This window comes from Mirounga angustirostris, unplaced genomic scaffold, assembly GCF_029215605.1.
Source record: "Mirounga angustirostris isolate CCGP_5_RB_7025 unplaced genomic scaffold, mMirAng1.0.hap1 SCAF_5, whole genome shotgun sequence".
In the NCBI taxonomy this organism is placed as follows: Eukaryota; Metazoa; Chordata; class Mammalia; order Carnivora; family Phocidae; genus Mirounga; species Mirounga angustirostris.
The window spans coordinates 33,871,790-33,886,903 of record NW_026991713.1 but is presented as its reverse complement, the minus strand read 5'-3'; the positions used below and the strand labels follow the sequence as shown (position 1 = coordinate 33,886,903).

General features: G+C 35.3%; 1 protein-coding gene across 1 annotated transcript in view; it reads left to right on the top strand.

Annotated features, from left to right (window-relative positions):
- The window catches only part of LRRIQ1 (leucine rich repeats and IQ motif containing 1), a 202,637-nt gene that overhangs the window by 2,148 nt on the left and 185,375 nt on the right, over positions 1 to 15,114 (top strand). Inside the window, 4 exon segments of the mRNA XM_064590239.1 lie at positions 3,567 to 3,658; positions 5,463 to 5,580; positions 8,052 to 8,275; positions 13,443 to 13,517. Coding sequence (XP_064446309.1) covers positions 3,567 to 3,658; positions 5,463 to 5,580; positions 8,052 to 8,275; positions 13,443 to 13,517 — 509 coding nt within the window.

Here is a 15,114-nt window from a genome sequence, read left to right as displayed (position 1 = left end):
GGGGGGGTTGTCACTCATAACCCCCATGTTGTTCAAGGGTCATCTTTGCATTAAAAAAAAGAAAATTAGTCACAGGAATATTTTAGAAGTATCGGTTTATACATTTTTTGGGAGAAAAACGTAATTTACATCGGAAACCTAACAATTTTTATTTGCTTCAACTGAGCAAATTTACTTCTTGGAATTATTCCAAGAATAATAGAATGATCAAAGATTTAATTAGAATTAATCATGGCTTGGTTTATAATGAAAAATGGCAACAGCCTAAATGTTCAACAGGTCTCGGTGTAACCAACAACACCCACTAAAAAAGATGGCTTAGATAATATTTAATGGCATAAAATGTTCATGATATAGTATTTAAAGTTATTCTAAAATTCAGGTTTATTTATGCAAATATTAGCATAAATTACAATGTGGATATTCATAGATATTCATTCAACAAATATTACTGTGTGAAAGGATCTGTTTCAGCCACTGAAAATATAACAGAGAACAAAATAGGCAAAGGTCTTGCTTTCCTATTCTAATGCTCCAGTGTGGGGAGACAGACTTGAAACAAATAAATATATAATATTTTAATAATGATAATTTCCATGAAGGAAACCATTTAAGAGAGGGGATAGAGATTGAAGGTTGCTTTTTTAGATAGAGAAAGTAAAGGAAGGCCTCTCTGAGGAGGTGATATTTGAGCAATGACTGAGAAGGAAAGCCACATGGATATCTCAGTGAATGAGAAGGGGAGCCACATGGATATCTAGAGAGCCAGTGTTCCAGAAAGAAGGCTCTGTAAAGGCAAAGGCACAGATCCTATTGGGGTCAGATCATATAGGGCTCTTATAAATCATGGTCTGGCCTTTGGATTCTACTCTGTGTGTGTGAAGGTTTTTGAGAAAGGAGTGTCAATATCTGATACATTTTTGAGGCAATCATTCTGGTGATTGTGTAGAAAAGATAACCTGAGGTAGCAAGAGTCAACTACAAAACTATTGCAATATGGTGGTTAGAGGGATTCCTTGGTGGCTCAGTCAGTTAAGCATCTGCCTTTGTCTCAGGTCTTGGTCCCACATTGGGCTCCTTGCTCAGCAGGGAGCCTGCTTCTCCCTTTGCCTGATGCTCCCCCTGCTTGTGCTCTCTCTCTCTCTCTGATAAATAAAATCTTTAAAAAAATAGTATGGTTAGAGATGAGAGTGATTGGAGTAGAAATGATAAAAAATAGTCATAATCTAGAAACTATTTTTAAGTTAAAAAGAACCAAAAGTGTTTATTGATGGATTGGAGTGAGAGGAGGAGAGGAAATTGACTCCAAGATTTTTGTCCTGAGCACCTGTTTGAATGGATATGTAAAGACTTACTCTATGTAGATACTTCAAATTTTGGCAATGATTATCTGTAGTTGAGTTATAGGGAATATTAATGATTTGGTTATGTATATTTACTAAAGTTTACACAATGAAAATATATTATAAATATATTGGCAATTATATAGCCTAATTAAGAAAAAAAAGGGAAACACAATTATAGAAAATTAGTTACATGAAAGGTTATATAACGTAATTATAGCAGTGGTTTAGAAAATTATGAGATCTCGTGTATAGTTCTGATCAAATAAGTATGATAGTCTCAGTGAATAAAATATTTTTCCAAGAAAATTCAAATGATCAAAATTGCTTGAAAAAAAGTGGAAAACATGATTAAATCAATAATCTGGCAAGAAAGTGGAAAAAGTTTCCTTCTCAAATGTCATTAGAAATTAGTATGATTAAAAAAAAGAAAAAAAAAGAAATGAGTATGATTTTACAGTTGAATTCTACAATCCATCAAGGATAAATGAATCTGCAGATTATATAATATTTCATTTAAAAAGCTGCATATTTCAAATATAAAGCATAACACACACACACACACACACATACACGAAACCAGAGGCTGATTTCACTTATGAATGTAGATATATTAATTAGGGCTCTCAGTTGTAGACAGAAGCTACTTGAGCTGCTTTAAGCAGAATGGTTTTGGGAGTGTTTGTGTCTTTTATGGGTAGAGGTTAGACGTTTTGGTTATTTAGTGCTGCAAAACAAACTGAGTGGTTTAAAATAACAATAGTTATTATCTCTAATGGTTCTGTGGGTTGACTGAGCTTAGCTAGGCAATTCTTGCTTGCTGTGTATGCATTCACAGTTAGATGTTGAATAGGGACACAGTCATCTGAAGCTTTTAGTGGATTGGAATTCCAAATATGGTTCCCTGAAATGCTTGTCAATTGATGCTAATTGTTGGGTGGGAGTTCAACTGGGGCACCTGGATGGTCAGCTGGAGGCACCTATGTGTGGTATCTCTCTATGGCTTGCATGGCACCTGGATTCTGAGGAGTTCCACGAACAAAATCCCAATAGACTAATGTGGAACCTTGTAAGGCTTCTTATGATCTAGTTTCATACGGGGTCAGCCCAGGTTCCCTGTGGGAGGGAACTAAACAGTAAATGCATACCAGGAAGTGTGGAAGAGACATCTTTGAAGACTAGCTATTCCAATGAATAACACAATTGTTAATAGAACTGAAGAAATACACTCTAGTCCAAACATACAAATTGTAAAAAATATACACACACACATACATTGTTAAACTGGGTTGCAGAAAGAGATGCTGTCTGATATAATTAAGATATTCAGAGACATTAATCTTCTACCACACACTCCTATCTCCAACCCAAAGCTCCCTCTATCATAATCTGGGTCAGAAAAATGAAAATATTGCTCCCTGTCTCTCTTCATGCATAGTATTTTTATGGAAATAAAGACTTATGCAAATATATCAATTGGCAGAACCTTAATCACCCTTAGAAACCTAGCTTCAAAGGAATCTGGAGAATGTTATTTTTGCTTTGTCAGCCCCTCACATGGGAAAACGGGCTCCTGAGACTTTGAATAGGTGTCGAAGAAGAAAATCTGTAACGTCTGACAAAATAGGTGTAAGTAGTTAGTGAACCAGCAAACAGTCATCTGTGAATAATAGTTTACTGTTAATGAAGATTGACATGATAGAACACATTAGCTGAAAAAGGAAAAAAATTAATTACATCTGCACAGATGATAAAAGGACAATAAAATTCAATAAAAACTCATAAAATCAGAAACGAAAGCTCACTTCACTCACATTAGTAATTATCTTTTAAACTAATACTTTTATTAAAGTGTGTTTAGTATCTTGTGCAAGGTTATATTGCTAGTTTGTGGCAGTAGAATTGAACCTTTATTGATTTCTAATCAAGGTGTCACTGCAGTATCAAACAGCATTATTCTGTGTATGCGGAAAATAAACTTTAGTCTAGAATAGGAAAGGTGATCAAGAGAGTGCTTTATGAATTTGTTACTTTTATTTTTAGAACAAAGATTACAGATGTCCTCTGTTCTTTATATTTCATTATTTTCCTATTGTTTTGAGTCACTGATCAAGAATATACTATGATAGAATTTGAGATTAAACGATAATGAAAGGGTTTGAGATTTTAACATGCTTTGCTCTGCTCTAATATTTAAAGCTATAATATTTTTTCTTTCTCTAGACTATAGTTGTGGACTGGTTCCTAATAATCACATGCATTTAAGGATAGAATTATCAACTGAACATAAAGAAAATCCAGAACAGTTGATAAAGGTATATGATCAATATTTGAAAGTACTCAATATTACAGTTAGAAATTTACCTTTCCCTCTTATGAAGGCTGATAGTTCCCTGATTTGAAGTTCAGTGATAAGGGCACCTGGGTGGCACAGTCTGTTAACTCTTGGTGACTTAGTTTTGGCCTAGGTCATGATCTCAGAGTTGTGAAATGGAGCCCCATGTCAGCAAAAGATTCTTTCTCCCTCTCCTTCTGCCCATCCCACAGCTTGTGCACTCTCTCTCTCAAATAAATAAATATTAAAAAAAAAAAGTAAAGTCCACCTATTAAAACTTAAAAATTTAATTATCTTTAATCAAATCATTTTTGGCTTTATGTTTTCCTCTGGCATGTAATATACAAAATTCAAATTTCAGTTTTAAAAATATTAGAAATAGTGATTTGAATCATCAGTAATTGGGAATTTAAAATGCATGTAGATGAAACAGTAGAACTATACTGTATGATAGTTTTTCCCTAAAAACTCCAAGGAAAACAATAAATATAATGTTTATTACCCTGCTTAGGAATGTACTGTGTTCCAGCAGAGACTTTCAATGTCCCATGGAGGGATGCCTGGGTGGCTCAGTCCATTAAGTGTCTGCCTTTGGCTCCCGGTTATGATCCCAGGGCCCTGGGATTGAGTCCCACATCGGGCTCCCTGCTCAGAGGGAAGCCTGCTTCTCCCTCTCCCTCTGCTCCTCCCCCTGCTTGTGCTCTCTCTCTCTCTCTCTGGCAAATAAATAAATAAAATCTTAAAAAAAAAATAAATCAATAAATATCCCATGGAAATTTTAAATGTAGAACATCTTATGTTAGTTTAAAAAAAAGATAAAATATAAAAATTCCTAAAGAAATAAGAGTAAGGGAGAGCCTAGCAATTTTGGTTAAAACCTCCAGAAATATATTTGAGAAATTTCTTCTACATGTTCGGCATCTTAGACTCATTTTACTTCTTATTTTACCTAGCTATCTCTAATTTTACCTAACTCTACTCTGCTCCCTAAGATGTTTAACATAATTTGAAAACTGCTTATATATATGTCTCTTACTCTCTTTTTTGGTAACAAACTTGAAATATTAATTTTGAATTATCATACTGCTACTTCATTGAAGTAGAGATCCTATATCTTTCCAACTAGAATATGGTAGAAGTCTAATTATGGAAAAGTATTCCTCAACATTTTGATTTTTGCATAATTCAGGTTAAAGTGGAGAATAGTTCCATTTTTTTAAACATGCTGAATGTATTAGCTGTTTGTAGATTTGAGCAATCACTGTAGTTAAGAAATATAGAAATGTATTAGGAAGAAAGCGAACATTAGTAGAAACACTTTGAAATGATTTTCAAGCAATACTTTTTGCTTTCATTTGAGCATGGTTGACATACAATGTTACATTAGCTTCAAGTATACAGCATAGTAATAAAACGTCTCTACACATTATGCTATGCTCACCACAAGTGTAGCTAACATCTGTCACCATACAAAGCTATTACAGTATCATTGACTATGTTCCTAATGCTGTACCTTTTATTCCCATGACTTATTCATTCCACAGATTTTCAAGCAGTTTATTTGAATATTGTGGGTAAATATAAGAAAGTGATTAGAATTCCGAAAAACAAGGAGGGTAAAATACAGTCTGCTTGGATGGGAATAAGATTTTTAGTGTGCTGTAGGGTTGTATTTGAGAGAGACTGAAAGTAAATAAAGTTCTATGTATGTATAAAACTTGATATATTATTAAAATGATTGCTTTACTCTTTCTTTAATTATTGGTGCCCTTTTAACCTTTTAGATGTTATCTGAAATAGAAAAAGAAGAATTTCTGAGGAATAAAACCCATTGTGGCAGTCCTGATTCTATTCCAAAGCCTGGTCCTCATGATTTGCCTGTGGATGAACATGTTTTGCCAGGTGCACTAAACTGCTCAATGATATTTTTGATAAGTTTTATGTGATTGGCCATAGTTCTCTGAAAAAAATTTAGAGAGTTTTCTTTTGACATTTAGAAAAATACAATCATGATATTTGAAAATTATTATGCCTTTACTGTACTTACTTAAATTCATATTTTCATAGTTTTTTATGCCTCCTATATTAACTTGATTTAAATATATTTAAAATTTTCCATATATATCTGACTGAAATAGATATACCCAGCCTTGGATTTTTTTTTTAGATTTATTTATTTTAGAGAGAGAGAGAGAGTGAGCAGGGGGAGAGGGAGAGAAGCAGACACCCTGCTGAGTGGGGAGCCTGACGCAGGGCTTGATCCTAGGACCTTGAGGCCATGATGAGCCAAAATCAAGAGTCAGAAGCTTAACTCATGGATTGGAAGAACAAACATTGTGAAAATGTCTATGCTACCTAGAGCAATCTATACATTTAATGCAATCCCTATCAAAATACCATCCACTTTTTTCAAAGAAATGGAAAAAATAATCCTAAAATTTGTATGGAACCAGAAAAGACCCCGAATAGCCAGAAGAATGTTGAAAAAGAAAAGCAAAGCTGGTGGCATCATAATTCCGGACTTCAAGCTCTATCACAAAGCTGTAATCATCAAGACGGTATGGTACTGGCACAAAAACAGACACATAGATCAATGGAACAGAATAGAGAGCTCAGAAATGGACCCTCAACTCTATGGTCAACTCATCTTCAACAAAGCAGGAAAGAATATCCAGTGGCAAAAAGACAGTCTCTTCAACAAATGGGTGTTAGGAAAATTGGACAGCCACATGCAGAAGAATGAAACTGGACCATTTCCTTACACCATACACAAAAATAGACTCAAAATGGATGAAAGAACTAAATGTGAGACAGGAATCCAACAAAATCCTAGAGGAGACACAGGCAGCAACCTCTTCAACCTCAGCCGCAGCAACTTCTTCCTAGAAAGATCGCCAAAGGCAAGGGAAACAAGGGCAAAAATGAACTATTGGGACTTCATCAAGATAAAAAGCTTTTGCACAGCAAAGGAAACAGTCAAGAAAACCAAAAGACAACTGACAGAATGGGAGAAGATATTTGCAAATGACATATCAGATAAAGGGCTAGTATCCAAAATCTACAAAGAACGTATCAAACTCAACACCCGAAGAACAAATAATCCAAACAAGAAATGGGCAGAAGACATGAACAGACATTTCTGCAAAGAAGACATCCAGGTGGCCAATAAACACATGAAAGAGTGCTCAACGTCACTGGGCATCAGGGAAATACAAATCAAAACCTCAGTGAGATACCACCTCACACCAGTCAGAATGGCTAAAATTAACAAGTCAGGAAATGACAAATGTTGGCTAGGATGCAGAGAGAGCGGAACCCTCCTACACTGTTGGTGGGAATGCAAGCTGGTGCAGCCACTCTGGAAAACAGTATGGAGGTTCCTCAAAAAGTTGAAAATAGAGCTACCCTATGACCCAGCAAATGTAGTGATCTAAAGGGGCACGTGCACCCCAATGTTTATAGCAGCAATGTCCACAATAGCCAAACTATGGAAAGAGCCCAGATGTCCACCAACAGATGAATGGATAAAGAAGATGTGGTATATATATGGAATATTACTCAGCCATCAAAAAAATGAAATCTTACCATTGTTGAATGTATGTACTACATACAACAATGTAGATGGAACTAGAGGGTATTATGCTAAGCGAAATAAGTCAATCAGAGAAAGACAATTATCATATGATCTCACTGATATGTGGAATTTGAGAAATAAGGCAGAGGATCATAGGGGAAGAGAGGAAAAAATGAAAGAAGAAACCAGAAAGGGAGACAAACCATAAGAGACTCTCAATCTCAGGAAACAAACTGAGGGTTGCTGGAGTGGAGCAGGGTGGGAAGGATGGGGTGGCTGGGTGATGGACACTGGGGAGGGTATGTGTTGTGGTGAGCGCTGTGTATTGTGTAAGGCTGATGAATCACAGACCTGTACCCCTGAAACAAATAACACATCATATGTTAATAATAGATTGATCTAAAATAATAAAAAATAAAATAAATAAAAAAATAAAAAGTTGGAAGCTAACCGACTGAAACACCCAGGCGCCCCCAGGCTTGCATTTTTAAGTATCCTTTAACTATGTTCCTTTAACAGCACACACACACACACACACACACTTTTATATTAAGTTTTGTGGTATAGTTAAGGCAAGTTATGTGATTTCTTTATTGACTGAAGTGGAACTTCCTTGTATATGACTGCAATAGGATTTTTATGTATATTCAAGAATGTATTTTTTTGGCATATGATCACTTTTCCTTTGGTAATACATTGACCTTATTTCTTCATTTCAAAATTACTTGCATACTCTACATTAGGTCCGTTTTGAGAGGCTTGATTTTAAGAATAAAAAGATTTCTCTTCATGAATACAGATGATGCTGATATAAATTTTGGATACTGTGAAGTGGAAGAAAGATGTAGGCAGTCTTTTGAGGCTTGGCAAGGCAAACAGAAAGAACTGGAAGACCAGGAGAAAGAAACTCTCAAAGCTCAAAGGGATAGAGAAGAAAAGCAATTTCAAGAAGAAGAAGAAAAGAGACATTGCTGGATGAAACAATTTGAAGTTGAAAAGAAGAAATTAGAGAATATTCAGAAGGTAAATGTTTTTTCTTTTAAATTTTTGTTTTTCATACATTTTTTCTTTCTTTTATAAATTTTTTAATTTAAATCCAATTTAATTAACATACACTGTATTATTAGTTTTGGAGATAGAATTTAGTGCTTCATCGGTTGCATATAATACCTAGTGCTCATTACTTGAAGTGCCCTCCTTAATTCCTATCACCCAATTACCCCATACCCCTACCTTCCCTCCAGGAACCCTCAGTGTGTTTCCTATAGTTAAGAGTCTCTTATGGTTTTCCTCCCTCTTTGTTTTCATTTTATCTTATTTTTCCTTCCTTTCCCCTATGTTCATCTGTTTTGTTTCTTAAATTCCACATATGAGTGAAATCATATAGTATTTGTCTTTCTCTGACTCACTTACTTCTCTTAGTATAATACCCTCTAGTTCCATCCATGTTGTTGCAAATGGCAAGATTTCATTCTTTTTTTTTTTAATATTTTATCGATTTATTTTGACAGAGAGAGAGAGAGCAAGAGAGGGGACACAAGCAGGGGGAGTGGGAGAGGGAGAAGCAGATTTCCCGCTGAGCAGGAAGCCTGATACGGGGCTCGATCCCAGGACTCTGGGATCATGGCCTGAGCTGAAGGCAGACACTTAACAACTGAGCCACCCAGGTGCCCCAAGATTTCATTCTTTTTGAAGGTTGAGTAGTATTTCATTATATATATGTGTGTGTAGATATATATATATCACATCTTCTTTATCCATTCATCAGTTGATGGATATCTGGGCTCTTTTTATACATTTTTTGAATCAGTAACTACTGAATAGTACTGATGTTTTAGCTTATGGTGTGGACTGAGCTCTGTTCTATGGGATTTAAGTACTCCTAATAATTGAGGCAATTGTCTGTGGTAACAATATTTACTATGGCTTTCTTGATTAGTTTTCATTAAATTTATTGGATTTAAAGATTTATTTAAATTTATTTGACTATATACATTAATTTAATTTATTTAAAAATTTATTAAAATTCACTGAAATTTCAGATGCTGCTTTGGATCTTGTGGGCCCCTAGGTTCAATGAAGTTACAAAGATTGTCCTAGGTCGATATTCACAACATAAACGTTGCTTTTTCATACCCTTCTAATCATACAAGAAGGCAACAGAATTTTCTTGATCATGAAATATCCTTGCTATGTGGTCTAATGTATAGCAATTACATAAAACATATTTGGTTATAGCAGTTCACCCATGTAGGTAATGGTCTGTGTCTTGCTCCCATAATTAAGCTAATTCCTGAGACTAGAAATTTTTTGGTGTGAAGGAGTTTTGTGTTGTTTTTGTTTCTGTTTCCTCTTAACCCTACCCCAGGAGGTCCATTCCTTTAGGTCATGGTAGTGGTATATTGAGAAACTGGTGGATTTTTGGTACCCTACTTTATGGCCATCAGGATCATTAGAATGTCTAGATAACAAGCAGGATGGACTTCTCTGTCTTACATTACTAAAATTGACCTACATATTACCCACACTTACTGGTTTTGAGAGTTGCATATAGAGAACATTGACATGTGGTCACTTAGGCAGTTCAGTGTATTCTACCCTTCCATGTTGAGTACATTGCATTTCCTGATTGTATACGAAATAAATTAATTAAAAACTTTTTACTTAAATAAATTAAGTAAAAACTTAAATAAATTAAGTAAAAACAATTATACTGTAGACCCAGTTTGGCTGTGGCTTTTTCTAGTGTGGATCCTTAGCTTTCCTTTCATTATATTTTCCTTTCCACAGACCAGATTAATTGGTCATTTCCAAAAGTCAGAAGCTTTATTCCAGGATAGACTTTAATATAATTTAGATTTTTGGAATAGTGTTTGTTGTCTTATGCTGAAATGCATCATTGCTATTGATTGTTAGTGGTGTTTACAAGATTTAGAAAACATCTGACTTTTAAAGATTTTATTTGTTTATTTGACAGAGAGAGACACTGTGAGAGAGGGAACACAAACAGGGGGAGTGGGAAAGGGAGAAGCAGGCTTCCCGCAGAGCAGGGAGCCTGATGCGGGGCTCGATCCCAGGACTCTGAGATCATGACCTGAGCCGAAGGCAGACGCTTAACGACAGCCACCCAGGTGCCCCGAAAACATCTGACTTTTAAATTCTGTTCATTTTTAATTGTTTTATTTATTTTTTATTTTTTATTTTTTTTAATTTTTTTTTTTTTAAGATTTTATTTATTTATTTATTTTGACAGAGAGATAGAGAGAACAAGTAGGCAGAGAGGCAGGCAGAGGGAGAGGGAGATGCAGGCTCCCCGCCGAGCAGGGAGCCCGATGCGGGGCTCGATCCCAGGACTCTGGGATCATGACCTGAGCTGAAGGCAGCCGCTTAACCAACTGAGCCACCCAGGCGCCCCCATTTTTAATTGTTTTAAAACAAAAAATTTATTGACTACCTCAATGGCAAAGCATTCAGCTATGTGTTTCAATGACGCAAAAGAGATCTGACATTCAGGCCCCACCTTCAGAGGATTCTAACTTAGTTTCTGAAAGTAATTTGTGCTTTATCATAAAATTATAGTTTAGAAATATTTTAATGAATTCCTAAATGTATACATTTTTATGTCTTGAGGTTTAAAACTTTTCCAGTGGGACCATGCCATAATTTTATAGTGATGTATTATAAATATATAATTTACTTACTTTCAGTAGTTCTTTTCTGTGTCCTTTGTTAGCTGTTGGGGAGTGAAATAGGAAGCTATTGTAAATTTCTTTCCTCAAGAGTTCTACCCAACTTCTCCCTCCTCATTTTTGGCAAGTGATCACATTACATTTTTGCATCAATTACGAACTCCCTCTTCCTAATCCTATATCTACTTTGCACCCAATCTCTGTATTCACCCTACCTTTTTTCTTGTCTTTACTCCACACTCATGAGGAAAGATTTCTTCTACTAAAAGTTAGCTTTCCCTGCGCTGCTCTATATTCTATTTTTCAGTTACCCCTACTTTTTTGGTTGTTTTACCTTGTATGCTGAAACGCCCCTATCAACTTCCTCCTTTCTTATTATTTAAAGCATGTTCAGTTTTCTTCCATTCTAGAAACAAAAAAAAAGAAAAATCATAAGATCACCTTTGTTAATATGTCTCACTGTAGCTTCTCTTTAGCTCTACTTATCATAGTAAGGCATCTTAAAGAGTAGTTAGTTTTGCTATATTTATGTCCTCGTCTCTCATTGAATCCTAAACCTACGAGGTGTATATCACCACCACCCCATTAAATGAAACTGCTCTCAACAAAAATAACCAATGACTTCTAAGTTTCCATATTCACAGTTTCTTTTTCAGTTCTTATATTGGCCTCTGTAGCATTTTATGCCAGTAAAAATTGGATTGTTCACCATTTCTCTCTTCTTTGACTTCTGTGGGATCACAACTCCTTGAGTTTCTTCTTACCTGTTTGGCAGTTCCTCTTTATATCCATGTTAGCCTTCTCTGTCTCTGTCTCTGTCTCTCTTCTTTTTTTTTTTTTTTTTAAAGATTTTATTTATTTGACAGAGAGAGAGACAGCGAGAGCAGAACACAAGCAGGGGGAGTGGGAGAGGGAGAAGCAGGCTTCCCGCCGAGCAGGGAGCCCGATGTGGGGCTCGATCCCAGGACCCGGGGATCATGACCTGAGCCGAAGGCAGACGTTTAACGACTGAGCCACCCAGGCGCCCTCTGTCTCTCTTCTTGAATATGGTACTACCAAGGATTTCTTCTTTTGTCCTTTTTTTTCATATACTTTCTCTCTTGATAACGTTGTTCATAGCTGACAGAAACAAATCTGTTATATAACTGTTCAGAAACAAATCTATATTTATAACAAAAAAGAAAAATGAACTATGTAACTCTCCTACAGATATTTACACTCAGAACTTAATGTGTCTAAAACTGAAGGCATTGTCTTTCTGAGTTGTGCTTCTCCTCTGGTATTCATCATTTTGGTGAGCTACACTATCATCATAGTCTAAGCTAGAAAGGTAAGGACCATCTTTGGCTCTTCCTTCTCTTTATTATCCTCTTCTCTTTAATAGTTCTATTATCCATCTTCTCACCCACCCACCTATCTGCTGTTACTCTGTAGTTCAGGGTGTCCTAATGTCTAGCTTGGCATATTCACTAAACTCTCTAATTGATCTCTACTTTTGGTCATGTATTCCACAAACTCATTCACCGTAATGCTGCCAGAAGGATTTTTTAAACATTATTTCTGTGTTTAATTCTCATCTTATAAGATTATGTCCAAAGAAATATTCCCACTTCCTTTATCCAGGCACTTGGCATTTTGTAGCAATTTCATGTTTACATTGTCTTTGTATCTGTTCTCACTCCCATCACCCTATACAGAAGGCCCTCTTGCTTCTTACATGGGCTTCTCTAAAACCTACCTTATTGATCTCTTTAGTGACTCCTTGGTTTTTTGTCTTTAACTCTAATGTAACCTTTTAATTTTCCTAAAAACAGAGCTACATTTTCCTAGTTGAAAAACATTTAATAAATGCCTTCAAATACAATCTTCTGTATGACACTTTTCATGATCTTCTAGTTATAGCACCTGTTTCTACTGTGATCCTTTATAGTTTTCTCTTGTGATAAATTTATTCTGCTAAATTTTAGGTAATAGGTGAACTTACGATAGTGTTCCCATATTAAAGGTAAAATTTTAGAGGAAAGGGATTATATTTTACTGATTTTGTTTATTCTGCAGAGCCTTAACAAAATAGATGCTAATCAAGAAAATCATTATCCACTGAACTGATGGATTATGTGGATTAAATGGGATGGTATGGAGAGAAAAAATTGTAATGCAAAACTCATCTTGCAAACATTATTATTTGTAATTTTTGCACTGCCCGATAGCATATCTAGCCAATGCATTTTATTATGTGAATAAACATACTCAAATAAGTAAAACAATTTGCCCAGGTTGCAAACATCTTTATGTGCTCAAAATGGGAACCCTAGATATCATATATGTGATACTTTAGGTTGAGATTAAAGTTGTTATCCCAGTACTAATAACAGAGTATCAATGGGTGAGTTGTTATCTTTAACTATTATTTACAAATATAGGTTGTGAGATTTGAATATAATGAACATAATGTTTTTTTGATATTTGAACATAATATCTCAATATTACTGTATGTTCAGCAAGAACAGGACAAGATGAATGATGAACTCCATAAAGAAGAGAAAATGTGGAAAGAGAAATTTAAACAGCATGAGGTATCTATTTCTTGTTTTTAATCATCACAATAATCATTCTTCATTTGAAATAAATTATTATACTTGAAATGGACATTTTAAAATAATATTGCCTACCTGGTGTAGGATTTAATTTACTAAAGCTTTAAACACTTCATTAATCATCAGAAATTCTCCTTGAAATATAAGGTCCTAAAAATTAAAATAAACTGGTTTAGTGAGTGAACATGTCTATATAAAATTATAATTCTACAATTTTTTAAGGTTTGAGGAAACATACTATTATAAATATTTCATTATGATTGAAGATGGTTATGAAAATCACACCTGGGAATATAATAGTATAACTATTGAAATTCAAGACAAGGGGGGAGAAGTTGTAAAAGCTGCTGGAGCAGAAAGGCACATTACCTAAAAAGGAGCAACAGTAAACTAACACCTGACTTCTTAAGTGAAATGATGGAAGAAGATAGTAGAACAAAACAATTTAAGTGTTAATGGTTTCTTTGATCTTTAGTGTTCTTTGAATCCTGAGTCATCCCCTGATTTCTGGACTCAGTTTTCATTTCTTCTATGCCTAAATCTTTTTTTTTTTTAAGATTTTATTTATTTATTTGAGAGAGAGAATGAGAGAGAGAGAGAGCATGAGAGGGGGGAGGGTCAGAGGGAGAAGCAGACTCCCTGTCAAGTAGGGAGCCCGATGCGGGACTCGATCCTGTGACTCCAGGATCATGACCTGAGCCGAAGGCAGTCGCTTAACCAACTGAGCCACCCAGGCGCCCTGTATGCCTAAATCTTGTTGAAAACATTATTGGATACCAAATTTTCTCAGTCTTTGCACACTTGAAAATATTTTTATTTTGCTTTAACAACCAAACGATTAGTTTCCTGGGGTATAGAATCCAGATTTATTACCATTTGGTTTTAACAATTTAAAGATATAACTCCATTGAATATTTATATATTTTTGCCTGTTATTATTATAAATTTAATACTCATTCCTTACATTCTTTTGAAGCCTTAGGATTTTTTACTTTTTACATTTATCCACACGTATTTACTGATTTCTTATTGCGTGCCAGGCACTTTTGAGTGTTCAAGGTACAGCAGTGGATAGAATGGAAAATACTGCCTTCATAGAGCTTAATTCCTTAGGGTTCTGAAATATTGCTAGCATTCATGTGGGTGTATCAGTGTGTGTGTCTATGTGTATGCATGAAAAGTTAACTCCACTCTTCATCTTACGACCTTTTTTGGTTTAGAAAACATTTTTCTTTTCTTTCTTTTTTTTTAAAGATTTATTTATTTATTTTAGAGAGAGAGAGAGTGCCAGGGTGTGGGGAGGGCAGAGGGAGAGAGAGAATCCTGAAGCAGACTTCCCACTGAGTGCAGAGCCCAACATAGGGCTCAATCCCAGAATCCTGAGATCATGACTTAAGTAGAAATCAAGAGTTAGACACTGAACCTACTGAGCCACCCAGGTGCCCCTGAAAACATTTTTCTATTATTTTCTTCCCTTCAATTTTTCTCAGGTCTTTAGCTGTACCTCCTACTAGTCATATTGGAATTTCTGTGTTGATCCCCTTTACACTTGGAAAGTCTCTGTCATAGATTTCAT